The following is a 27,560-nucleotide window of genomic DNA, read 5'->3' on the forward strand; positions in this document are numbered from 1 at the left end:
ACTTGATAGACGGACAAACAATCACAGACAGACAGGGCAACTACATCTCAGGGAGAAATTGATCAAGCCAAATCGACATTCACAATATGATTGAATGCTCTCAGAATCGCCCAAATCAAATCACTCAAACTTTCTTTGTTGCCAAGTCATCGTCCTCCTGCTCTGTACCGTAGGAGGCTTGGGGAATGTTGGATCAATTCTGTCATGCTACTGTTAAAATAACTGAATTTAGATGGTTCAATATTAAAATAGCATGAACTAAGGAGAGAGAGAGATACAGAGAGAGGGAGAGAAAGGGGATGGAAAGTGGAGAGAGAGAGAGAGAAAGAGAGAGAGAGAAAGGGGAGGGAAAGAGAGGAGAGCATTAAAGTGAGAGAGAGCGAGAGAGAGAGCACTAAAGAAAGACAATTGAGGACATCAGAAAGAGAGAGAGCAACAGCGAGAGAACAGCATTAAGAGAACAACAGAGAGAGAGTGACACAGAGAGGAAGAGTGACTGTGAGCGAGAGACAGAGAAAGAGAGGGCATAACACCGAGAGAGAGAGAACAGCATTAAGAGAACAACAGAGAGAGAGTGACACAGAGGAAGAGTGACTGTGAGAGAGAGACAGAGAAAGAGAGGGCATAACACCGAGAGAGAGAGAACAGCATTAAGAGAACAACAGAGAGAGTGACACAGAGAGGAAGAGTGACTGTGAGCGAGAGACAGAGAAAAACTCTGCAGCTGTTCTGTCTTGCCCAGGCAGAAGCGCTTGCTGACTCCCCCTCCTCCCCACCTTGCGCTCCCTCCGGGGGCCTGTCATTGGTTTGCGTTGCTAGTGACTCGGCTGCCTGCCTGCTCACTACTCCTGCCTGTGTGTGACTCGGCTACCGTCTCTCTGCCTGTCTGTTTCTCTGACTGGCTGCCTGTTTCCCTGGCTGAGTAGCTGCCTGGCTGGCTGCCTGGTTCTCTGACTGTCTGCCTGTTTCCCTGGCTGAGTAGCTGCCTGGCTGGCTGCCTGGTTCTCTGACTGTCTGCCTGTTTCCCTGGCTGAGTAGCTGCCTGGCTGGCTGCCTAGTTCTCTGACTGTCTGCCTGTTTCCCTGGCTGAGTAGCTGCCTGGCTGGCTGCCTGGTTCACTGACTGTCTGCCTGTTTCCCTGGCTGGTACCTTTTCTGCTGCAGCACTCCGTCCAGGTCGTGCTGTTTGTCTCGTAGAAGCCTCTGGAGGTGCTGTATTTCTGTCTGGTAGGAGGCTGCCCTCCCTGAAAAGTCCTCCTCCTGCTCCACCAGCCTCTGGCCCAGAACCCCCAGGCTGCAGGCTGCCTGCTTCTTGTACACCTGGAGGGGGAGAAGAGGAGACAGTCAGACCGCTGCCTGCTCCTGGAGAGAGAGAGAGAGAGAGAGAGAGAGAGAGAGAGAGAGAGAGAGAGAGAGAGAGAGAGAGAGGAGAGAGAGAGGGAGAGAGGAGGAGAGAGACGCTTAGACGGCTGGAGGGGCGAGGAAGAGAGAGTCAGCCTGCTGCCTGCTCCTGGAGAGAGAGAGAGAGAGAGGAGACGGTTAGACTGCCGGCTCCCTGTGAGAGGAGACCCTGTCAGGGGATGGCTCCACCACAGAACGGACATTTAGCACCACCACTACTACCAGCACCTTGAGGAGCATAGGATAACTAAGGCTATTAAGTACTCAGACACTGGACCACTGGAGTACTCAGACACTGGACCACTGAGCCACTGGACCACTGGAGTACCGAGACACTAGACCACTGGAGTACCCAGACACTAGACCACTGGAGTACCCAGACACTAGACCACTGGAGTACCCAGACACTAGACCACTGGAGTACCCAGACACTGGACCACTGGAGTACCCAGACACTGGACCACTGGAGTACTCAGACACTGGACCACTGTAGTACCCAGACACTGGACCACTGGGGTACCCAGACACTGGACCACTGGAGTACCCAGACACTGGACCACTGGAGTACCCAGACACTGGACCACTGGAGTACTCAGACACTGGACCACTGTAGTACCCAGACACTGGACCACTGGAGTACTCAGACACTGGACCACTGTAGTACTCAGACACTGGACCACTGGAGTACTCAGACACTGGACCACTGGAGTACCCAGACACTGGAACACTGGAGTACCCAGACACTGGACCTACTGCAGGGTAAGGTAAGGATTTGGGGAAGGGAGAGAGAGGGGTACTTGTTTTAACTTCTAATGTGTGTGTTAGTGTGTTTGTCTCAGTATGTGTGTTAGTGTGTCTGTGTGTGAGAGCACTGTCCAGCAGCCCATCCAGGCATTCATACACTTCATCCACTGTCCCCCAGCCCAGCCAGGCATTCATAAAATTCATCCACTGTCCAGCAGCCCAGCCAGGCATTCATAAACTTCATCCACTGTCCCCCAGCCCAGCCAGGCATTCATAAACTTCATCCACTGTCCCCCAGCCCAGCCAGGCATTCATAAACTTCATCCACTGTCCAGCAGCCCATCCAGGTATTCATTAACTTCATCCACTGTCCCCCAGCCCAGCCAGGCATTTATAAACTTCATCCACTGTCCCCCAGCCTAGCCAGGCATTCACAAACTTCATTCACTGTCCAGCAGCCCAGCCAGGCATTCATAAACTTTATCCACTGCCCCCCAGCCCAGCCAGGCATTCATAAACTTCATCCACTGTCCCCAGCCCAGCCAGGTATTCATAGACTTCATCCACTGTCCCCCAGCCCAGACTGTCATTCTCCTGCTGGTGTTTGTCACAGAAGTTGTTGTGGTTGTTATTGGCTATATCTACAGAGCTAGGGTGGAAGATCAGGTGAACCACTCCATTCAGAAGGTGTATGATGAATACAATGGCACCAACACAGATGCCCCCAGCCGAGCCATCGACTATGTGCAGAGACAGCTCCACTGCTGTGGCATTCATAAATGTTATCCACTGTCCCATATCCTAGCCAGGCATTCATTAACTTCATCCACTGTCTCCCAGCCCAGCCAGGCATTCATAAACTTCATCCACTATCCCCAGCCCAGCCAGGCATTCATAAACTTCATCCACTGTCCCACAGCCCAGCCAGGCATTCATAAATGTTATCCACTGTCCCCAGCCCAGCCAGGCATTCATAAACTTCATCCACTGTCCCCAGCCCAGCCAGGCATTCATAGACTTCATCCACTGTCCCCAGCCCAGCCAGGCATTCATAGACTTCATCCACTGTCCCCAGCCCAGCCAAGCATTCATAGACTTCATCCACTGTCCCCAGCCCATCCAGGCATTCATAAACTTCATCCACTGGCCAGCAGCCCAGCCAGGCATTCATAAACAGAACACAGACCTGTTAATGAACCAGCAACACAACACAGATCTGTTAATGAACCAGCAACACAACACAGACCTGGGGCGGCAGGGTAGCCTAGTGGTTAGAGCATTGGACTAGTAGCCAAAAAAAAGTTGCAAGTTCAAATCCCCCAGCTGACAAGGTACAAATCTGTCAGGCAGTTAACCCACTGTTCCTAGACCAGTTAACCCACTGTTCCTAGACCAGTTAACCCACTGTTCCTAGACCAGTTAACCCACTGTTCCTAGGCCGTCATTGAAAATAAGAATTTGTTTTTAACTGACTTGCCTAGTTAAATAAAGGTAAAATAAAAAATTAAATAATGAACCAACAACACAACACAGACCTGTTAATGAACCAGCAACACAGACCTGTTAATGAACCAGCAACACAACACAGACCTGTTAATGAACCAGCAACACAACACAGACCTGTTAATGAACCAGCAACACAACACAGACCTGGTAATGAACCAGCAACACAACAGAGACCTGGTAATGAACCAGCAACACAGACCTGGTAATGAACCAGAAACACAACACATACCTGTTAATGAACCAGCAACACAGACCTGGTAATGAACCAGCAACACAACACAGACCTGTTAATGAACCAGCAACACAGACCTGGTAATGAACCAGCAACACAGACCTGGTAATGAACCAGAAACACAACACAGACCTGTTAATGAACCAGCAACACAACACAGACCTGTTAATGAACCAGCAACACAGACCTGGTAATGAACCAGCAACACAACACAGACCTGTTAATGAACCAGCAACACAACACAGACCTGGTAATGAACCAGCAACACAGACCTGGTAATGAACCAGCAACACAGACCTGGTAATGAACCAGCAACACAACACAGACCTGTTAATGAACCAGCAACACAACACAGACCTGGTAATGAACCAGCAACACAACAAAGACCTGGTAATGAACCAGCAACACAACACAGACCTGGCAATGAACCAGAAACACAACACAGACCTGGTAATGAACCAGCAACACAACACAGACCTTTTAATGAACCAGCAACACAACACAGACCTGTTAATGAACCAGCAACACAGACCTGGTAATGAACCAGCAACACAGACCTGTTAATGAACCAGCAACCCAGACCTGGTAATGCCCCAGCAACACAACACAGACCTGTTAATGAACCAGCAACACAGACCTAGTAATGAACCAGCAACACAACACAGACTTGGTAATGAACCAGCAACACAGACCTGGTAATGAACCAGCAACACAGACCTGTTAATGAACCAGCAACACAACACAGACCTGTTAATGAACCAGCAACACAACACAGACCTGTTAATGTACCAGCAACACAACACAGACCTGTTAATGAACCAGCAACACAGACCTGGTAATGAACCAGCAACACAACACATACCTGGTAATGAACCAGCAACACAACACAGACCTGTTAATGAACCAGCAACACAACACAGACCTGTTAATGAACCAGCAACACAGACCTGGTAATGAACAAGCAACACAACACAGACCTGGTAATGAACCAGCAACACAACACAGACCTGGTAATGAACCAGCAACACAGACCTGTTAATGAACCAGCAACACAGACCTGTTAATGAACCAGCAACACAACGCAGACCTGGTAATGAACCAGCAACACAGACCTGTTAATGAACCAGCAACACAGACCTGTTAATGAACCAGCAACACAACACATACCTGTTAATGAACCAGCAACACAACACAGACCTGGTAATGAACCAGCAACACAGACCTGTTAATGAACCAGCAACACAGACCTGGTAATGAACCAGCAACACAACACAGACCTGGTAATGAACCAGCAACACAGACCTGTTAATGAACCAGCAACACAGAGCTGGTAATGAACCAGCAACACAGACCTGTTAATGAACCAGCAACACAACACAGACCTGTTAATGAACCAGCAACACAGACCTGTTAATGAACCAGCAACACATACCTGTTAATGAACCAGCAACACAACACAGACCTGGTAATGAACCAGCAACACAGACCTGCTAATGAACCAGCAACACAACACAGACCTGGTAATGAACCAGCAACACAACACAGACCTGGTAATGAACCAGCAACACAGACCTGGTAATGAACCAGCAACACAGACCTGGTAATGAACCAGCAACACAGACCTGGTAATGAACCAGCAACACAGACCTGGTAATGAACCAGCAACACAACACAGACCTGTTAATGAACCAGCAACACAACACAGACCTGGTAATGAACCAGCAACACAACACAGACCTGTTAATGAACCAGCAACACAGACCTGGTAATGAACAAGCAACACAACACAGACCTGGTAATGAACCAGCAACACAACACAGACCTGGTAATGAACCAGCAACACAGACCTGTTAATGAACCAGCAACACAGACCTGTTAATGAACCAGCAACACAACGCAGACCTGGTAATGAACCAGCAACACAGACCTGTTAATGAACCAGCAACACAGACCTGTTAATGAACCAGCAACACAACACATACCTGTTAATGAACCAGCAACACAACACAGACCTGGTAATGAACCAGCAACACAGACCTGTTAATGAACCAGCAACACAGACCTGGTAATGAACCAGCAACACAACACAGACCTGGTAATGAACCAGCAACACAGACCTGTTAATGAACCAGCAACACAGAGCTGGTAATGAACCAGCAACACAGACCTGTTAATGAACCAGCAACACAACACAGACCTGTTAATGAACCAGCAACACAGACCTGTTAATGAACCAGCAACACATACCTGTTAATGAACCAGCAACACAACACAGACCTGGTAATGAACCAGCAACACAGACCTGTTAATGAACCAGCAACACAGACCTGGTAATGAACCAGCAACACAGACCTGTTAATGAACCAGCAACACAACGCAGACCTGGTAATGAACCAGCAACACAGACCTGTTAATGAACCAGCAACACAGACCTGGTAATGAACCAGCAACACAGACCTGGTAATGAACCAGCAACACAACACAGACCTGTTAATGAACCAGCAACACAACACAGACCTGGTAATGAACCAGCAACACAACAAAGACCTGGTAATGAACCAGCAACAAAGACCTGTTAATGAACCAGCAACACAACACAGACCTGGTAATGAACCAGCAACACAGACCTGGTAATGAACCAGCAACACAACACAGACCTGGTAATGAACCAGCAACACATAATACACAACACAAAATGTAATATAGTCTACCTACACCATCATAATAAATCCATGTAATATAGTCTACCTACACCATCACAATAAATCCATGTAATATAGTCTACCTACACCATCACAATAAATCCATGTAATATAGTCTACCTACACCATCACAATAAATCCATGTAATATAGTCTACCTACACCATCACAATAAATCCATGTAATATAGTCTACCTACACCATCACAATAAATCCATGTAATATAGTCTACCTACACCATCACAATAAATCCATGTAATATAGTCTACCTACACCATCACAATAAATCCATGTAATATAGTCTACACCATCACAATAAATCCATGTAATATAGTCTACCTACACCATCACAATAAATCCATGTAATATAGTCTACACCATCACAATAAATCCATGTAATATAGTCTACCTACACCATCACAATAAATCCATGTAATATAGTCTACCTACACCATCACAATAAATCCATGTAATATAGTCTACACCATCACAATAAATCCATGTAATATAGTCTACCTACACCACCACAATAAATCCATTTAATATGGTCTACCTACACCATCACCATAAATCCATGTAATAGTCTACCTACACCACCACAATAAATCCATGTAATATAGTCTACCTACACCATCACAATAAATCCATGTAATATAGTCTACCTACACCATCACAATAAATCCATGTAATATAGTCTACACCATCACAATAAATCCATGTAATATAGTCTACCTACACCATCACAATAAATCCATGTAATATAGTCTACCTACACCATCACAATAAATCCATGTAATATAGTCTACACCATCACAATAAATCCATGTAATATAGTCTACACCATCACAATAAATCCATGTAATATAGTCTATCTACACCATCACAATAAATCCATGTAATATAGTCTACAACATCACAATAAATCCATGTAATATAGTCTACACCATCACAATAAATCCATGTAATATAGTCTACACCTTCACAATAAATCCATGTAATATAGTCTACCTACACCATCACAATAAATCCATGTAATATAGTCTACCTACACCATCACAATAAATCCATGTAATATAGTCTACACCTTCACAATAAATCCATGTAATATAGTCTACACCATCACAATAAATCCATGTAATATAGTCTACACCATCACAATAAATCCATGTAATATAGTCTATCTACACCATCACAATAAATCCATGTAATATAGTCTACACCATCACAATAAATCCATGTAATATAGTCTACACCATCACAATAAATCCATGTAATATAGTCTACACCATCACAATAAATCCATGTAATATAGTCTACCTACACCATCACAATAAATCCATGTAATATAGTCTACCTACACCATCACAATAAATCCATGTAATATAGTCTACCTACACCATCACAATAAATCCATGTAATATAGTCTACACCATCACAATAAATCCATGTAATATAGTCTACACCATCACAATAAATCCATGTAATATAGTCTACCTACACCATCACAATAAATCCATGTAATATAGTCTACCTACACCATCACAATAAATCCATGTAATATAGTCTACACCATCACAATAAATCCATGTAATATAGTCTACCTACACCATCACAATAAATCCATGTAATATAGTCTACACCATCACAATAAATCCATGTAATATAGTCTACACCATCACAATAAATCCATGTAATATAGTCTACCTACACCATCACAATAAATCCATGTAATATAGTCTACACCATCACAATAAATCCATGTAATATAGTCTACCTACACCATCACAATAAACCCATGTAATATAGTCTACACCATCACAATAAACCCATGTAATATAGTCTACCTACACCATCACAATAAATCCATGTAATATAGTCTACACCATCACAATAAATCCATGTAATATAGTCTACCTACACCATCACAATAAATCCATGTAATATAGTCTACACCATCACAATAAATCCATGTAATATAGTCTACCTACACCATCACAATAAATCCATGTAATATAGTCTACACCATCACAATAAATCCATGTAATATAGTCTACCTACACCTCCACAATAAATCCATGTAATATAGTCTACACCATCACAATAAACCCATATAATATAGTCTACCCACACCATCACAATAAACCCATGTAATATAGTCTACCTACACCATCACAATAAACCCATGTAATATAGTCTACACCATCACAATAAATCCATGTAATATAGTCTACACCATCACAATAAACCCATATAATATAGTCTACCTACACCATCACAATAAACCCATGTAATATAGTCTACCTACACCATCACAATAAACCCATATAATATAGTCTACCTACACCATCACAATAAACCCATGTAATATAGTCTACCTACACCTTCACAATAAACCCATATAATATAGTCTACCCACACCATCACAATAAACCCATGTAATATAGTCTACCTACACCATCACAATAAACCCATATAATATAGTTACGTGGTATAGTTAATATGGTTACGCGTGATGGGAGCTAGATGACTTCATGAATTCCTTCAACAGTATTTCCCAAAGCAGGGGGTGTGAATATCAAACCGTGCCGTGTTTCCTGGGGGTGTTACTTCAAAGTAATATGGGTGTCGGGTTGCAAAATACTACGTTTTTTTTTTCCAGAAATCCCGGTTGGAAGATTCAGAAGGGAATAAGGAACGCTCCCACCACCATTTAGGGAAAACAGAGACATGTTGGAGGGAGTTACATGTTGGCAAAACCTATTGGTGTGTTACTATGGTTACTTGACTACATAGCCAGGGAAATGTCTGAAACAGTAAACCATGCACAGGGTGTTTCCCCTACTGCTACTTAGGGGATTGAAAGCAAAGGTTTCTCTCCATCTCTCTCCCCCTCCTCTCTCTCTCTCCAAGTGACAACAGCTCATTAGCACAGAGAGACGGTCCTCTTCCTCAGAGAGACAGACACCGCTCCCTCCCTCTAGGGTGTCAGTCGGTCCTCAGAGAGACAGCCACCGCTCCCTCCCTCTAGGGTGTCAGTCGGTCCTCAGAGAGACAGCCACCGCTCCCTCCCTCTAGGGTGTCAGTCGGTCCTCAGAGAGACAGCCACCGCTCCCTCCCTCTAGGGTGTCAGTCGGTCCTCTTCCACAGAGAGACAGCCACCGCTCCCTCCCTCTAGGGTGTCAGTCGGTCCTCAGAGAGACAGCCACCGCTCCCTCCCTCTAGGGTGTCAGTCGGTCCTCTTCCACAGAGAGACAGCCACCGCTCCCTCCCTCTAGGGTGTCAGTCGGTCCTCCCACAGAGACAGCCACCGCTCCCTCCCTCTAGGGTGTCAGTCGGTCCTCTTCCACAGAGAGACAGCCACCGCTCCCTCCCTCTAGGGTGTCAGTCGGTCCTCGCTCCCTCCCTCTAGGGTGTCAGAGAGACAGCCACCGCTCCCTCCCTCTAGGGTGTCAGTCGGTCCTCTTCCACAGAGAGACAGCCACCGCTCCCTCCCTCTAGGGTGTCAGTCGGTCCTCTTCCTCAGAGAGACAGCCACCGCTCCCTCCCTCTAGGGTGTCAGTCGGTCCTCTTCCTCAGAGAGACAGCCACCGCTCCCTCCCTCTAGGGTGTCAGTCGGTCCTCTTCCTCAGAGAGACAGCCACCGCTCCCTCCCTCTAGGGTGTCAGTCCTCAGAGAGACAGCCACCGCTCCCTCCCTCTAGGGTGTCAGTCGGTCCTCTTCCACAGAGAGACAGCCACCGCTCCCTCCCTCTAGGGTGTCAGTCGGTCCTCAGAGAGACAGCCACCGCTCCCTCCCTCTAGGGTGTCAGTCGGTCCTCTTCTCAGAGAGACAGCCACCGCTCCCTCCCTCTAGGGTGTCAGTCGGTCCTCTTCCTCAGAGAGACAGCCACCGCTCCCTCCCTCTAGGGTGTCAGTCGGTCCTCTTCCACAGAGAGACAGCCACCGCTCCCTCCTCTAGGGTGTCAGTCGGTCCTCTTCCTCAGAGAGACAGCCACCGCTCCCTCCCTCTAGGGTGTCAGTCGGTCCTCTTCCTCAGAGAGACAGCCACCGCTCCCTCCCTCTAGGGTGTCAGTCGGTCCTCTTCCACAGAGAGACAGCCACCGCTCCCTCCCTCTAGGGTGTCAGTCGGTCCTCAGAGAGACAGCCACCGCTCCCTCCCTCTAGGGTGTCAGTCGGTCCTCTTCCTCAGAGAGACAGCCACCGCTCCCTCCCTCTAGGGTGTCAGTCGGTCCTCTTCCTCAGAGAGACAGCCACCGCTCCCTCCCTCTAGGGTGTCAGTCGGTCCTCTTCCTCAGAGACAGCCAGACAGCCACCGCTGCCTCCTCTAGGGTGTCAGTCGGTCCCTCAGAGAGACAGCCACCGCTCCCTCCCTCTAGGGGTGTCAGTCAGCCACCGTCTAGGGTGTCAGTCTTCCTCAGAGAGACAGCCACCGCTCCCTCCCTCTAGGGTGTCAGTCAGTCAGAGAGACAGCCACCGCTCCCTCCCTCTAGGGTGTCAGTCGGTCCTCAGAGAGACAGCCACCGCTCCCTCCCTCTAGGGTGTCAGTCGGTCCTCTTCCTCAGAGAGACAGCCACCGCTCCCTCCTCTAGGGTGTCAGTCGGTCCTCTTCCTCAGAGAGACAGCCACCGCTCCCTCCCTCTAGGGTGTCAGTCGGTCCTCTCCCTCCCTCCAGTCGGTCCTCAGAGAGACAGCCACCGCTCCCTCTCCTCTAGGGTGTCAGTCGGTCCTCTTCAGAGAGACAGCCACCGCTCCCTCCTCTAGGGTGTCAGTCAGTCCTCAGAGAGACAGCCACCGCTCCCTCCCTCTAGGGTGTCAGTCGGTCCTCTTCCTCAGAGAGACAGCCACCGCTCCCTCCCTCTAGGGTGTCAGTCGGTCCTCTTCCTCAGAGAGACAGCCACCGCTCCCTCCCTCTAGGGTGTCAGTCGGTCCTCTTCAGAGAGACAGCCACCGCTCCCTCCCTCTAGGGTGTCAGTCGGTCCTCTTCCACAGAGAGACAGCCACCGCTCCCTCCCTCTAGGGTGTCAGTCGGTCCTCTTCCTCAGAGAGACAGCCACCGCTCCCTCCCTCTAGGGTGTCAGTCGGTCCTCTTCCACAGAGAGACAGCCACCGCTCCTCCCTCTAGGGTGTCAGTCAGAGAAACAGCCACCGCTCCCTCCTCTCAGTCCTCAGAGAGACCACCGCTCCCTCCCTCTAGGGTGTCAGTCGGTCCTCTTCCACAGAGAGACAGCCACCGCTCCCTCCCTCTAGGGTGTCAGTCCTCAGCCACCGTCCTCCTCTAGGGTGTCAGTCAGTCTCTTCCACAGAGAGACAGCCACCGCTCCCTCCCTCTAGGGTGTCAGTCAGTCCTCAGAGAGACAGCCACCGCTCCCTCCTCTAGGGTGTCACAGAGAGACAGCCACCGCTCCCTCCTCTAGGGTGTCAGTCGGTCCTCTTCCTCAGAGAGACAGCCACCGCTCCCTCCCTCTAGGGTGTCAGTCGGTCCTCTTCCTCAGAGAGACAGCCACCGCTCCCTCCCTCTAGGGTGTCAGTCGGTCCTCTTCCTCAGAGAGACAGCCACCGCTCCCTCCCTCTAGGGTGTCAGTCCTCTTCCTCAGAGAAACAGTCCTCTAGGGTGTCAGTCGGTCCACAGAGAGACAGCCACCGCTCCCTCCCTCTAGGGTGTCAGTCGGTCCTCTTCCACAGAGAGACAGCCACCGCTCCCTCCCTCTAGGGTGTCAGTCGGTCCTCACAGAGACAGCCACCGCTCCCTCCTCTAGGGTGTCAGTCGGTCCTCAGAGAGACAGCCACCGTCCCCTCAGTCGGTCCTCAGAGAGACAGCCACCGCTCCCTCCCTCTAGGGTGTCAGTCGGTCCTCTTCCACAGAGAGACAGCCACCGCTCCCTCCCTCTAGGGTGTCAGTCGGTCCTCTTCCTCAGAGAGACAGCCACCGCTCCCTCCCTCTAGGGTGTCAGTCGGTCCTCTTCCACAGAGAGACAGCCACCGCTCCCTCCCTCTAGGGTGTCAGTCGGTCCTCTTCCACAGAGAGACAGCCACCGCTCCCTCCCTCTAGGGTGTCAGTCGGTCCTCTTCCACAGAGAGACAGCCACCGCTCCCTCCCTCTAGGGTGTCAGTCGGTCCTCTTCCACAGAGAGACAGCCACCGCTCCCTCCCTCTAGGGTGTCAGTCGGTCCTCTTCCACAGAGAGACAGCCACCGCTCCCTCCCTCTAGGGTGTCAGTCGGTCCTCAGAGAGACAGCCACCGCTCCCTCCCTCTAGGGTGTCAGTCGGTCCTCTTCCTCAGAGAGACAGCCACCGCTCCCTCCTCTAGGGTGTCAGTCGGTCCTCTTCCACAGAGAGACAGCCACCGCTCCCTCCCTCTAGGGTGTCAGTCGGTCCTCAGAGAGACAGCCACCGCTCCCTCCCTCAGTCAGTCCTCTTCCTCAGAGAGACAGCCACCGCTCCCTCCTCTAGGGTGTCAGTCGGTCCTCTTCCTCAGAGAGACAGCCACCGCTCCCTCCCTCTAGGGTGTCAGTCGGTCCTCTTCCACAGAGAGACAGCCACCGCTCCCTCCCTCTAGGGTGTCAGTCGGTCCTCTTCCACAGAGAGACAGCCACCGCTCCCTCCCTCTAGGGTGTCAGTCGGTCCTCTTCCACAGAGAGACAGCCACCGCTCCCTCCCTCTAGGGTGGTGTCAGAGAAACAGCCACCCGCTCCTCCTCTGTCCACAGAGAGACAGCCACCGCTCCCTCCCTCTAGGGTGTCAGTCGGTCCTCTTCCACAGAGAAACAGCCACCGCTCCCTCCCTCTAGGGTGTCAGTCGGTCCTCAGAGAGACAGCCACCGCTCCCTCCTCTAGGGTGTCAGTCCTCAGTCCGCAGAGAGACAGCCACCGCTCCCTCCCTCTAGGGTGTCAGTCAGTCAGAGAGACAGCCACCGCTCCCTCCTCTAGGGTGTCAGTCGGTCCTCTCCTCAGAGAGACAGCCACCGCTCCCTCCCTCTAGGGTGTCAGTCGGTCCTCTTCCTCAGAGAGACAGCCACCGCTCCCTCCCTCTAGGGTGTCAGTCGGTCCTCTTCCTCAGAGAGACAGCCACCGCTCCCTCCCTCTAGGGTGTCAGTCGGTCCTCTTCCTCAGAGAGACAGCCACCGCTCCCTCCCTCTAGGGTGTCAGTCGGTCCTCTTCCTCAGAGAGACAGCCACCGCTCCCTCCCTCTAGGGTGTCAGTCGGTCCTCTTCCTCAGAGAGACAGCCACCGCTCCCTCCCTCTAGGGTGTCAGTCGGTCCACAGAGAGACAGCCACCGTCCTCTAGGGTGTCCTCAGAGAGACAGCCACCGCTCCCTCCCTCTAGGGTGTCTCTCAGAGAGACAGCCACCGCTCCCTCCTCTAGGGTGTCAGTCGGTCCTCTTCCACAGAGAGACAGCCACCGCTCCCTCCCTCTAGGGTGTCAGTCGGTCCTCAGAGAGACAGCCACCGCTCCCTCCCTCTAGGGTGTCAGTCGGTCCTCTTCCTCAGAGAGACAGCCACCGCTCCCTCCCTCTAGGGTGTCAGTCGGTCCTCTTCCTCAGAGAGACAGCCACCGCTCCCTCCCTCTAGGGTGTCAGTCGGTCCTCTTCCACAGAGAGACAGCCACCGCTCCCTCCCTCTAGGGTGTCAGTCGGTCCTCTTCCACAGAGAGACAGCCACCGCTCCCTCCCTCTAGGGTGTCAGTCGGTCCTCTTCCACAGAGAGACAGCCACCGCTCCCTCCCTCTAGGGTGTCAGTCGGTCCTCAGAGAGACAGCCACCGCTCCCTCCCTCTAGGGTGTCAGTCGGTCCTCTTCCACAGAGAGACAGCCACCGCTCCTCCCTCTAGGGTGTCAGTCGGTCCTCCACAGAGAGACAGCCACCGCTCCCTCCCTCTAGGGTGTCAGTCGGTCCTCTTCCACAGAGAGACAGCCACCGCTCCCTCCCTCTAGGGTGTCAGTCGGTCCTCAGAGAGACAGCCACCGCTCCCTCTCCTCTAGGGTGTCAGTCGGTCCTCTTCCACAGAGAGACAGCCACCGCTCCCTCCCTCTAGGGTGTCAGTCGGTCCTCAGAGAGACAGCCACCGCTTCCTCCCTCTAGGGTGTCAGTCGGTCCTCTTCCTCAGAGAGACAGCCACCGCTCCCTCCCTCTAGGGTGTCAGTCGGTCCTCTTCCACAGAGAGACAGCCACCGCTCCCTCCCTCTAGGGTGTCAGTCGGTCCACAGAGAGACAGCCACCGCTCCTCCCTCTAGGGTGTCAGTCGGTCCTCTTCCACAGAGAGACAGCCACCGCTCCCTCCCTCTAGGGTGTCAGTCGGTCTCAGAGAGACAGCCACCGCTCCCTCCCTCTAGGGTGTCAGTCGGCCCTCTTCCTCAGAGAGACAGCCACCGCTCCCTCCTCTAGGGTGTCAGTCGGTCCTCTTCCACAGAGAGACAGCCACCGCTCCCTCCCTCTAGGGTGTCAGTCGGTCCTCTTCCACAGAGAGACAGCCACCGCTCCCTCCCTCTAGGGTGTCAGTCGGTCTCTTCCACAGAGAGACAGCCACCGCTCCCTCCTCTAGGGTGTCAGTCGGTCCTCTTCCTCAGAGAGACAGCCACCGCTCCCTCCCTCTAGGGTGTCAGTCGGTCCTTCAGAGAGACAGCCACCGCTCCCTCCCTCTAGGGTGTCAGTCGGTCCTCTTCCTCAGAGAGACAGCCACCGCTCCCTCCCTCTAGGGTGTCAGTCGGTCCTCTTCCACAGAGAGACAGCCACCGCTCCCTCCCTCTAGGGTGTCAGTCGGTCCTCTTCCACAGAGAGACAGCCACAGCTCCCTCCCTCTAGGGTGTCAGTCGGTCCTCAGAGAGACAGCCACCGCTCCCTCCCTCTAGGGTGTCAGTCGGTCCTCTTCCACAGAGAGACAGCCACCGCTCCCTCCCTCTAGGGTGTCAGTCGGTCCTCAGAGAGACAGCCACCGCTCCCTCCCTCTAGGGTGTCAGTCGGTCCTCAGAGAGACAGCCACCGCTCCCTCCCTCTAGGGTGTCAGTCGGTCCTCAGAGAGACAGCCACCGCTCCCTCCCTCTAGGGTGTCAGTCGGTCCTCTTCCTCAGAGAGACAGCCACCGCTCCCTCCCTCTAGGGTGTCAGTCGGTCCTCTTCCTCAGAGAGACAGCCACCGCTCCTCCCTCTAGGGTGTCAGTCAGTCCTCAGAGAGACAGCCACCGCTCCCTCCCTCTAGGGTGTCAGTCGGTCCACAGAGACATGCACCGCTCCTCCCTCTAGGGTGTCAGTCGGTCCTCTTCCACAGAGAGACAGCCACCGCTCCCTCCCTCTAGGGTGTCAGTCGGTCCTCAGAGAGACAGCCACCGCTCCCTCCCTCTAGGGTGTCAGTCGGTCCTCTTCCTCAGTGAGACAGCTCCCCACCTCTAGGGTGTCAGTCGGTCCTCTTCCACAGAGAGACAGCCACCGCTCCCTCCCTCTAGGGTGTCAGTCGGTCCTCAGAGAGACAGCCACCGCTCCCTCCCTCTAGGGTGTCAGTCGGTCCTCTTCCTCAGAGAGACAGCCACCGGCTCCCTCCCTCTAGGGTGTCAGTCGGTCCTCTTCCTCAGAGAGACAGCCACCGCTCCCTCCCTCTAGGGTGTCAGTCAGTCCTCTTCCTCAGAGAGACAGCCACCGCTCCCTCCCTCTAGGGTGTCAGTCGGTCCTCTTCCTCAGAGAGACAGCCACCGCTCCCTCCCTCTAGGGTGTCAGTCGGTCCTCTTCCTCAGAGAGACAGCCACCGCTCCCTCCCTCTAGGGTGTCAGTCGGTCCTCAGAGAGACAGCCACCTAGGGTGTCTCCCTCAGAGAGACAGCCCCTCTAGGGTGTCAGTCGGTCCTCTTCCTCAGAGAGACAGCCATCGCTCCCTCCCTCTAGGGTGTCAGTCGGTCCTCAGAGAGACAGCCACCCTAGGGTATCAGTCGGTCCTCAGAGAGACAGTATCAGTCGGTCCTCAGAGAGACAGCCACCTCTAGGGTGTCAGTCGGTCCTCTTCCTCAGAGAGACAGCCACCGTATCTCGGTCCTCCCTCTAGGGAGTCAGTCGGTCCTCAGAGAGACAGCCACCTCTAGGGTATCAGTCGGTCCTCAGAGAGACAGAGGGTATCAGTCGGTCCTCAGAGAGACAGCCACCTAGGGTATCAGTCGGCCCTCAGAGAGACAGCCACCTCTAGGGTGTCAGTCGGTCCTCCTCAGAGAGACAGCCACCGCTCCCTCCCTCTAGGGTGTCAGTCGGTCCTCCCTCTAGGGTGTCTAGGGTATCAGTCGGTCCTCAGAGAGACAGCCACCGCTCCCTCCCTCTAGGGTATCAGTCGGTCCTCAGAGAGACAGCCACCTCTCCCTCCCTCTAGGGTGTCAGTCGGTCCTCAGAGAGACAGCCACCTCTAGGGTATCAGTCGGTCCTCAGAGAGACAGCCACCTCTAGGGTATCAGTCGGTCCTCAGAGAGACAGCCACCTCTAGGGTATCAGTCGGTCCTCAGAGAGACAGCCACCTCTAGGGTATCAGTCGGCCCAGAGAGACAGCTGAGGAGAGAGCAGAGCTGCTGTTGTGCAAATCAACAATGAACCTTTCAGCCAGGAAGCAGAGGGGCGGGGCAGTAAAAAGACCCGGTCTATTAAAACACATGGGAGGCCCCTGTTGTCTAAATGTACTGCTCTTATGATAAAATAGGTCCTAGCAGACATTATTCTTTACGATCAGACCGGATTCTTTTTTCAACTCCTATAAATAATCTTCAATAATAACAGAATTACCGCCAAAGTTCTACTGCCTGGTATGTGCTCTCTCTTCCTCACACACAATCTCTCTCTCCATCTCTCCCATCCCCTTCTCTCTCTCTCTCATCTCTCTCCCTCTAACCCCTCTTCTCTCTCTCCATCTCATCCCCTTCTCCCCCTTCTCTCTCTCTCATCTCTCTAACCCCCCTCTCTCTCCATCTCCCCTCTAACCCCTCTCTCTCTCTCATCTCTCTCCCTCTAACCCCTCTTCTCTCTCTCTCATCTCTCTCCCTCTAACCCCTCTTCTCTCTCTCCATCTCTCTCCCTCTAACCCCTCTTCTCTCCATCTCTCCCCACCCCTCTTCTCTCTCCATCTCCCCCTCTCCCCCTCCATCTCTCTCCCTCACCCCTCTTCTCTCTCTCCATCTCTCTCCCTCTAACCCCTCTTCTCTCTCTCCTTCTCTCTCCCTCTAACCCCTCTTCTCTCTCTCCATCTCTCTCCCTCTAACCCCTCTTCTCTCTCTCCATCTCTCCCTCTAACCCCCTTCTCTCTCCTCTCTCCCCTAATCTCTCTCCCTCTAACCCCTCTTCTCTCTCTCCCTCTCCCTCTAACCCCTCTTCTCTCTCTCCATCTCTCTCCCTCTAACCCCTCTTCTCTCTCTCCATCTCTCTCCCCTAACCCCCTCTCTCCCCCATCTCTCTCTCCCTCTAACCCCATCTCTTCTCCCTCTAACCCCTCTTCTCTCTCTCTCTCCCTCTAACCCCTTCTCTCTCCATCTCTCTCCCTCTAACCCCTCTTCTCTCTCCATCTCTCCTCTAACCCCCCTCTCTCTCTCCATCTCTCTCCCTCTAACCCCTCTTCTCTCTCTCCATCTCTCTCCCTCTAACCCCTCTTCTCTCCCTCCATCTCTCTCCCTCTAACCCCCTTCTCTCCCCCTCCATCTCTCTCTCTCTAACCCCATCTCTCCATCTCCCCCTCTCTCTCTCTCTCTCATCTCTCCCTCTAACCCCTCTTCTCTCCCTCCATCTCTCTCCCTCTAACCCCCTTCTCTCCCCCATCTCTCTCTCCCTCTAACCCCCCCCCATCTCTCTCTCCCTCTAACCCCCTTCTCTCTCCCCATCTCTCTCCCTCTAACCCCCTTCTCTCTCCCCATCTCTCTCTCCCTCTAACCCCTCTTCTCTCTCCATCTCCCTCTAACCCCCTTCTCTCCCCCATCTCTCTCTCCCTCTAACCCCTTCTCTCTCTCTCTAACCCCCATCTCTCCCCATCTAAGCCCCTCTCTCCCCATCTCTCTCTCTCCATCCTCTGAATATATCATGGTGTGTATAGAAGTCACGGTTGTATTTGACTGGATTTAATAATGCACAGACTAGCGCCAAGTCCAAAAATAAACTCACGACAGAAATAGCAATCTATCCATGAATAAAACACCTGTCCAAGGCTACAGTCCACTCTCCACCAATGGGCTGCACCATAGGGTAACCCGTCTCTGAGTAGTCAGCCAGGCTAACCCGTCTCTGAGCAGTCAGCCACACTAACCCGTCTCTGAACAGTCAGCCAGGCTAACCGGTCTCTGAGCAGTCAGCCACGCTAACCCGTCTCTGAGCAGTCAGCCACGCTAACCCGTCTCTGAGCAGTCAGCCAGGCTAACCCGTCTCTGAGCAGTCAGCCACCCGTCTCTGAGGAGCTAACCCGTCTCTGAGGAGTCAGCCAGGCTAACCCGTCTCTGAACAGTCAGCCAGGCTAACCGTCCCTGAACAGTCAGCCAGGCAGTCACAACCACTAACCCGTCTCTGAGCAGTCAGCCACGTTAACCCGTCTCTGAACAGTCAGCCAGGCTAACCCGTCTCTGAACAGTCAGCCACACTAACCCGTCTCTGAACAGTCAGCCACACTAAAGTCATTACGTTATCTCTCTGAGTAGAAACAGACACAGTGAATAACCTCTCGGTGGAGAAGTCATTACGTTATCTCTCTGAGTAGAACAGACACAGTGAATAACCTCTATGTGGAGAAGTCATTACGTTATCTCTCTGAGTAGAAACAGACACAGTGAATAACCTCTATGTGGAGAAGACGTTAGTGAATAACACAGTGAATAACCTCTATGTGGAGAAGTCATTACGTTATCTCTCTGAGTAGAAACAGACACAGTGAATAACCTCTACGTGGAGAAGTCATTACGTTATCTCTCTGAGTAGAATCAGACACAGTGAATAACCTCTACGTGGAGAAGTCATTACGTTATCTCTCTGAGTAGAATCAGACACAGTGAATAACATCTATGTGGAGAAGTCATTACGTTATCTCTCTGAGTAGAATCAGACACAGTGAATAACCTCTATGTGGAGAAGTCATTACGTTATCTCTCTGAGTAGAATCAGACACAGTGAATAACCTCTACGTGGAGAAGTCATTACGTTATCTCTCTGAGTAGAATCAGACACAGTGAATAACCTCTATGTGGAGAAGTCATTACGTTATCTCTCTGAGTAGAAACAGACACAGTGAATAACCTCTATGTGTAGAAGTCATTACGTTATCTCTCTGAGTAGAATCAGACACAGTGAATAACCTCTACGTGGAGAAGTCATTACGTTATCTCTCTGAGTAGAAACAGACACAGTGAATAACCTCTACGTGGAGAAGTCATTACGTTATCTCTCTGAGTAGAATCAGACACAGTGAATAACCTCTATGTGGAGAAGTCATTACGTTATCTCTCTGAGTAGAAACAGACACAGTGAATAACCTCTATGTGTAGAAGTCATTACGTTATCTCTCTGAGTAGAATCAGACACAGTGAATAACCTCTATGTGGAGAAGTCATTACGTTATCTCTCTGAGTAGAAACAGACACAGTGAATAACCTCTATGTGGAGAAGTCATTACGTTATCTCTCTGAGTAGAATCAGACACAGTGAATAACCTCTACGTGGAGAAGTCATTACGTTATCTCTCTGAGTAGAATCAGACACAGCACTGCCTTCTGATCGACCACATTATGAAGAACACAATGAACAGCTTGGTCAAATAAACGTAGAACACGGAGGATTTAGGCGGATACTAAATGAATAGCTCTGTATTGATAGGAACTTGTAATCTACATTCTATATGAACACAGATCAATATGTCCTATAGTTCACCTCTCTGCAGACGGACAGACGGACAGACAGACACAGGTACCTCAGCTCACACGTCCTCATAACGACATGCCCAGACTGAAATGATTCATCTAGTAGAGATAGAGGCTGCAGAACAGAGACATGGACCTGAGGAGACAGGGACCTTTAGTAGAGATAGAGGCTGCAGAACAGAGACATGAGGAGACAGGGACCTTTAGTAGAGATAGAGGCTGCAGAACAGAGACAGGGACCTTTAGTAGAGATAGAGGCTGCAGAACAGAGACAGGAGACAGGGACCTTTAGTAGAGATAGAGGCTGCAGAACAGAGACAGGGACCTTTAGTAGAGATAGAGGCTGCAGAACAGAGGGACCTGAGGAGACAGGGACCTTTAGTAGAGATAGAGGCTGCAGAACAGAGACAGGGACCTGAGGGGACAGGGACTTTTAGTAGAGATAGAGGCTGCAGAACAGAGGCATGAGGAGACAGGGACCTTTAGTAGAGACAGAGGCTGCAGAACAGACAGGGACCTTTAGTAGAGATAGAGGCTGCAGAACAGAGACAGGGACCTGAGGAGACAGGGACCTTTAGTAGAGATAGAGGCTGCAGAACAGAGACAGGGACCTGAGGAGACAGGGACCTTTAGTAGAGATAGAGGCTGCAGAACAGAGATAGGGACCTGAGGAGACAGGGACCTTTAGTAGAGATAGAGGCTGCAGAACAGAGACAGGGACCTTTAGTAGAGATAGAGGCTGCAGAACAGAGACATGAGGAGACAGGGACCTTTAGTAGAGATAGAGGCTGCAGAACAGAGACAGGGACCTGAGGAGACAGGGACCTTTAGTAGAGATAGAGGCTGCAGAACAGAGACAGGGACCTTTAGTAGAGATAGAGGCTGCAGAACAGAGACATGAGGAGACAGGGATCTTTAGTAGAGATAGAGGCTGCAGAACAGAGACAGGGACCTGAGGAGACAGGGACCTTTAGTAGAGATAGAGGCTGCAGAACAGAGACAGGGACCTTTAGTAGAGACAGAGGCTGCAGAACAGAGTCCTGAGGAGACAGGGACCTTTAGTAGAGATAGAGGCTGCAGAACAGAGACAGGGACATGAGGAGACAGGGATGTTTAGTAGAGATAGAGGCTGCAGAACAGAGGTATGAGGAGACAGGGACCTTAAGTAGAGATAGAGGCTGCAGAACAGAGACAGGGACCTGAGGAGACAGGGACCTTTAGTAGAGATAGAGGCTGCAGAACAGAGACAGGGACCTGAGGAGACAGGGACCTTTAGTAGAGACAGAGGCTGCAGAACAGAGACAGGGACCTGAGGAGACAGGGACCTTTAGTGGAGATAGAGGCTGCAGAACAGAGACAGGGACCTGAGGAGACAGGGAGCTTTAGTAGAGATAGAGGCTGCAGAACAGAGACATGAGGAGACAGGGTGAACAACAGTCTGGTGTGTTGTTCCAGAGCTGATAGAGGTAGGGTCAACAACAGTCTGATGTGTTGTTCTAGTCCTGATAGAGGTCAACAACAGTCTGGTGTGTTGTTCTAGTCCTGATAGAGGTCAACAACAGTCTGGTGTGTTGTTCTAGTCCTGATAGAGGTCAACAACAGTCTGGTGTGTTGTTCTAGAGCTGATAGAGGTAGGGTCAACAACAGTCTGATGTGTTGTTCTAGTCCTGATAGAGGTCAACAACAGTCTGGTGTGTTGTTCTAGTCCTGAGAGGTCAACAACAGTCTGGTGTGTTGTTCTAGTCCTGATAGAGGTCAACAACAGTCTGGTGTGTTGTTCTAGTCCTGTGGTTCAACAGTCTGGTGTGTTGAGTCCTGATAGAGGTCAACAACAGTCTGGTGTGTTGTTCTAGTCCTGATAGAGGTCAACAACAGTCTGGTGTGTTGTTCTAGTCCTGATAGAGGTCAACAACAGTCTGGTGTGTTGTTCTAGTCCTGATAGAGAGGTCAACAACAGTCTGGTGTGTTGTTCTAGTCCTGATAGAGGTCAACAACAGTCTGGTGTGTTGTTCTAGTCCTGATAGAGGTCAACAACAGTCTGGTGTGTTGTTCTAGTCCTGATAGAGGTCAACAACAGTCTGGTGTGTTGTTCTAGTCCTGATAGAGGTCAACAACAGTCTGGTGTGTTGTTCTAGTCCTGAGAGGTCAACAACAGTCTGGTGTGTTGTTCTAGTCCTGACAGAGGTCAACAACAGTCTGGTGTGTTGTTCTAGTCCTGATAGAGGTCAACAACAGTCTGGTGTGTTGTTCTAGTCCTGATAGAGGTCAACAACAGTCTGGTGTGTTGTTCTAGTCCTGATAGAGGTCAACAACAGTCTGGTGTGTTGTTCTAGTCCTGATAGAGGTAGGGTCAACAACAGTCTGGTGTGTTGTTCTAGTCCTGATAGAGGTCAACAACAGTCTGATGTGTTGTTCTAGTCCTGATAGAGGTCAACAACAGTCTGGTGTGTTGTTCTAGTCCTGATAGAGGTCAACAACAGTCTGATGTGTTGTTCTAGTCCTGATAGAGGTCAACAACAGTCTGGTGTGTTGTTCTAGTCCTGATAGAGGTAGGGTCAACAACAGTCTGGTGTGTTGTTCTAGTCCTGATAGAGGTCAACAACAGTCTGGTGTGTTGTTCTAGAGCTGATAGAGGTAGGGTCAACAACAGTCTGATGTGTTGTTCTAGTCCTGATAGAGGTCAACAACAGTCTGGTGTGTTGTTCTAGTCCTGAGAGGTCAACAACAGTCTGGTGTGTTGTTCTAGTCCTGACAGAGGTCAACAACAGTCTGGTGTGTTGTTCTAGTCCTGATAGAGGTCAACAACAGTCTGTGTGTGTTGTTCTAGTCCTGAGAGGTCAACAACAGTCTGGTGTGTTGTTCTAGTCCTGAGAGGTCAACAACAGTCTGGTGTGTTGTTCTAGTCCTGATAGAGGTAGGGTCAACAACAGTCTGGTGTGTTGTTCTAGTCCTGATAGAGGTCAACAACAGTCTGGTGTGTTGTTCTAGTCCTGATAGAGGTCAACAACAGTCTGGTGTGTTGTTCTAGTCCTGATAGAGGTAGGGTCAACAACAGTCTGGTGTGTTGTTCTAGTCCTGATAGAGGTCAACAACAGTCTGGTGTGTTGTTCTAGTCCTGATAGAGGTCAACAACAGTCTGGTGTGTTGTTCTAGTCCTGATAGAGGTCAACAACAGTCTGGTGTGTTGTTCTAGTCCTGATAGAGGTAGGGTCAACAACAGTCTGGTGTGTTGTTCTAGTCCTGATAGAGGTCAACAACAGTCTGGTGTGTTGTTCTAGTCCTGATAGAGGTCAACAACAGTCTGGTGTGTTGTTCTAGTCCTGATAGAGGTAGGGTCAACAACAGTCTGGTGTGTTGTTCTAGTCCTGATAGAGGTCAACAACAGTCTGATGTGTTGTTCTAGTCCTGATAGAGAGGGTCAACAACAGTCTGGTGTGTTGTTCTAGTCCTGATAGAGGTCAACAACAGTCTGATGTGTTGTTCTAGTCCTGATAGAGGTCAACAACAGTCTGGTGTGTTGTTCTAGTCCTGATAGAGGTCAACAACAGTCTGGTGTGTTGTTCTAGTCCTGATAGAGGTCAACAACAGTCTGATGTGTTGTTCTAGTCCTGATAGAGGTCAGGTAGGGTCTAGTCCTGATAGACAACAGTCTGGTGTGTTGTTCTAGTCCTGATAGAGGTAGGGTCAACAACAGTCTGATGTGTTGTTCTAGTCCTGATAGAGGTCAACAGTCCTGATAGAGGTCAACAACAGTCTGATGTGTTGTTCTAGAGCTGATAGAGGTCAACAACAGTCTGTGTTGTTCTGTCCTTAGAGGTCAACAACAGTCTGGTGTGTTGTTCTAGTCCTGATAGAGGTAGGGTCAACAACAGTCTGATGTGTTGTTCTAGTCCTGATAGAGGTCAACAACAGTCTGGTGTGTTGTTCTAGTCCTGATAGAGGTCAACAACAGTCTGGTGTGTTGTTCTAGTCCTGATAGAGGTCAACAACAGTCTGGTGTGTTGTTCTAGTCCTGATAGAGGTCAACAACAGTCTGGTGTGTTGTTCTAGTCCTGATAGAGAGGTCAACAACAGTCTGGTGTGTTGTTCTAGTCCTGATAGAGGTCAACAACAGTCTGGTGTGTTGTTCTAGTCCTGATAGAGGTAGGGTCAACAACAGTCTGGTGTGTTGTTCTAGTCCTGATAGAGGTCAACAACAGTCTGATGTGTTGTTCTAGTCCTGATAGAGGTCAACAACAGTCTGGTGTGTTGTTCTAGTCCTGATAGAGGTCAACAACAGTCTGGTGTGTTGTTCTAGTCCTGATAGAGGTCAACAACAGTCTGGTGTGTTGTTCTAGTCCTGATAGAGGTCAACAACAGTCTGATGTGGTTTCATCAGACCACATCAGAAACATCTTGGTGTAAATCTTTTGGTACGCATTCACCATCACATGTACTTGCCATGATATTGAGAAATTCATTTTCATGAATGTTTTTGAAATTGTGAAAATATTCTAAATGTCTCAAATACCTTTGACCTCTTTAATGAACTTGAAAAATGTATCATAAGGTGTAAAGAAATTACCTAACTTCTCTCTCTCCCTCCCTCTCTCTCTCTCTCTCTCCATCCCCCTCTCTCCCTCCCTCTCTCTCCCTCCCTCAATCTCTCCCTCCATCTCTCTCTCCCTCCATCCATCTCTCTCTCCATCCCTCTCTCCATCCCTACATCTATCTCTCTCCATCCCCCTCTCTCCCTCCCTCTCTCTCCCTCCCTCAATCTCTCCCTCCATCTCTCTCTCCCTCCCTCTCTCTCCCTCCCTCTCTCTCCCTCCATCTCTCTCTCCCTCCATCTCTCTCTCCCTCTCTTCCTCAGAGCATGCGTCCATGATGAGTGTTCCTCAGCCTGACCCGGATGAGATGCCCCCCTCCACCATCACCCCTGTCACCACCCCCACCCTGAGCCCGACCCCACCAATCACAGACGAGCTGGAGTGTAAGATCTGTTACCAGCGGTACAATGTCCACAACCGCAGGCCCAAGATCCTGGACTGCCTACACCGGGTGTGTGCCCGCTGCCTCAACAAGATCCTGGACACGGGGACGTCTTGGGCTGCATTTCCTGCCCCTTCTGCCGACACGAAACAGAGGTCAGCGAATACGAGGTGTCGGGCCTCCCGACGACTCCAACGTCATATCCTGCCTGGCTGTCAGGGATAAGTCCTGGAGCTCCGACCAAGAGGTGACCCTCACCCCCAAGAGCCTGTCCTCCACCTCCCCTCGCTTCACTCCTCCAACTGCCTGGTGATCACTATCATGGAGGTTCAGAGGGACACGGGGCCCGGGGGCCTGGGCAGCTCAGACCACTTCACAGAGCACAGCCTGGACTCTATCTCTGTGGGCTCCAACGGGCAGGAGGTTCAGGAAGCCCTGTCCAAGTTGTGTTCGCACGTCCCCCGGATCCTGGTGTGGCTCCTGGGGCTGTTCTACTTCGGGTCCCTGCCCCTGGGCATCTACCTGCTGGTGATCCAGAGGGTGACGCTGGGCATAGTCTGTGTGAGCCTGGTACCGTCCAGTCTGACTGTATGTCTGGTCTATGGGTTCTGCCAGTGTCTCTGCCAGGGCATGTGTGACTGCTCGTCTAGGGGCTGACTGACTGACTCAACAAGGTACTGACTGATGCTGGGGTTGGAGGGAGGGAAAATACTGGACTGTTGGAGTCAACATGGCGTCCTTTACTGTCCCAATCTAACGACCAGCCGGGTTGGAGGGAGGGAAAATACTGGACTGTTGGAATCAACATGGTGAATCAACATGGTGTTCTTTACTGCCCCAATCAGAACAAGGGGATTGACAATCGCTGAATTGAAAGCTGTTTGCTGAAATATCCATACAGTCTGTGGATTGAAAACTGGGGCCAACGGGCCTTCCAGCCCTGTGTGAGAGACTGGAGACAAATGGAGGGCTGGGTAACAATGGATTGTCGTTGTCAAATTATAAAGCAGGTTTGGTAAACTGTCAATATGTCTCAGAACCTTCCAGTCAAACTGTCAATATGTCTCGGAGCCTTCTAGTCAAACTGTCAATATGTCTCAGAGCCCTCTAGTCAAACTGTCAATATGTCTCAGAACCTTCCAGTCAAACTGTCAATATGTCTCAGAACCTTCCAGTCAAACTGTCAATATGTCTCAGAACCTTCAACTGTCAATATGTCTCAGAACCTTCAAATGTCAATATGTCTCAGAACCTTCCAGTCAAACTCTCAATATGTCTCAGAGCCTTCCAGTCAAACTGTCAATATGTCTCAGAACCTTCCAGTCAAACTATCAATATGTCTCAGAACCTTCCAGTCAAACTGTCAATATGTCTCAGAACCTTCCAGTCAAACTGTCAATATGTCTCAGAACCTTCAACTGTCAATATGTCTCAGAACCTTCCAGTCAAACTGTCAATATGTCTCAGAACATTCTAGTCAAACTGTCAATATGTCTCAGAACCTTCCAGTCAAACTGTCAATATGTCTCAGAACCTTCCAGTCAAACTGTCAATATGTCTCAGAGCCTTCTAGTCAAACTCTCAATATGTCTCAGAACCTTCAACTGTCAATATGTCTCAGAACCTTCCAGTCAAACTGTCAATATGTCTCAGAGCCTTCTAGTCAAACTGTCAATATGTCTCAGAGCCTTCCAGTCAAACTGTCAATATGTCTCAGAACCTTCAACTGTCAATATGTCTCAGAACCTTCCAGTCAAACTGTCAATATGTCTCAGAACCTTCCAGTCAAACTGTCAATATGTCTCAGAACCTTCTAGTCAAACTGTCAATATGTCTCGGAGCCTTCTAGTCAAACTGTCAATATGTCTCAGAGCCTTCTAGTCAAACTGTCAATATGTCTCAGAGCCCTCTAGTCAAACTGTCAATATGTCTCAGAACCTTCCAGTCAAACTGTCAATATGTCTCAGAACCTTCCAGTCAAACTGTCAATATGTCTCAGAACCTTCAACTGTCAATATGTCTCAGAACCTTCAACTGTCAATATGTCTCAGAACCTTCAAATGTCAATATGTCTCAGAACCTTCAACTGTCAATATGTCTCAGAACCTTCCAGTCAAACTGTCAATATGTCTCAGAGCCTTCCAGTCAAACTGTCAATATGTCT

At 50.4% G+C, this 27,560-nt stretch overlaps 1 protein-coding gene and 1 pseudogene across 1 annotated transcript in view; one reads left to right on the forward strand and one right to left on the reverse strand.

Annotated features, from left to right (window-relative positions):
* Positions 1-1,115: 1,115 nt before the first annotated feature.
* cep89 (centrosomal protein 89) overlaps positions 1,116-27,560 on the reverse strand; it is a 101,319-nt gene continuing 74,874 nt past the window's right edge. Inside the window, exon 20 of the mRNA XM_042317560.1 lies at positions 1,116-1,319. Within this exon, the coding sequence (XP_042173494.1) occupies positions 1,116-1,319 (204 nt within the window). The remainder of the gene's footprint in view (positions 1,320-27,560) is intronic.
* On the forward strand, positions 2,082-26,487 carry LOC112267633 (annotated as a pseudogene).

This window comes from Oncorhynchus tshawytscha, unplaced genomic scaffold, assembly GCF_018296145.1.
Source record: "Oncorhynchus tshawytscha isolate Ot180627B unplaced genomic scaffold, Otsh_v2.0 Un_contig_1806_pilon_pilon, whole genome shotgun sequence".
In the NCBI taxonomy this organism is placed as follows: Eukaryota; Metazoa; Chordata; class Actinopteri; order Salmoniformes; family Salmonidae; genus Oncorhynchus; species Oncorhynchus tshawytscha.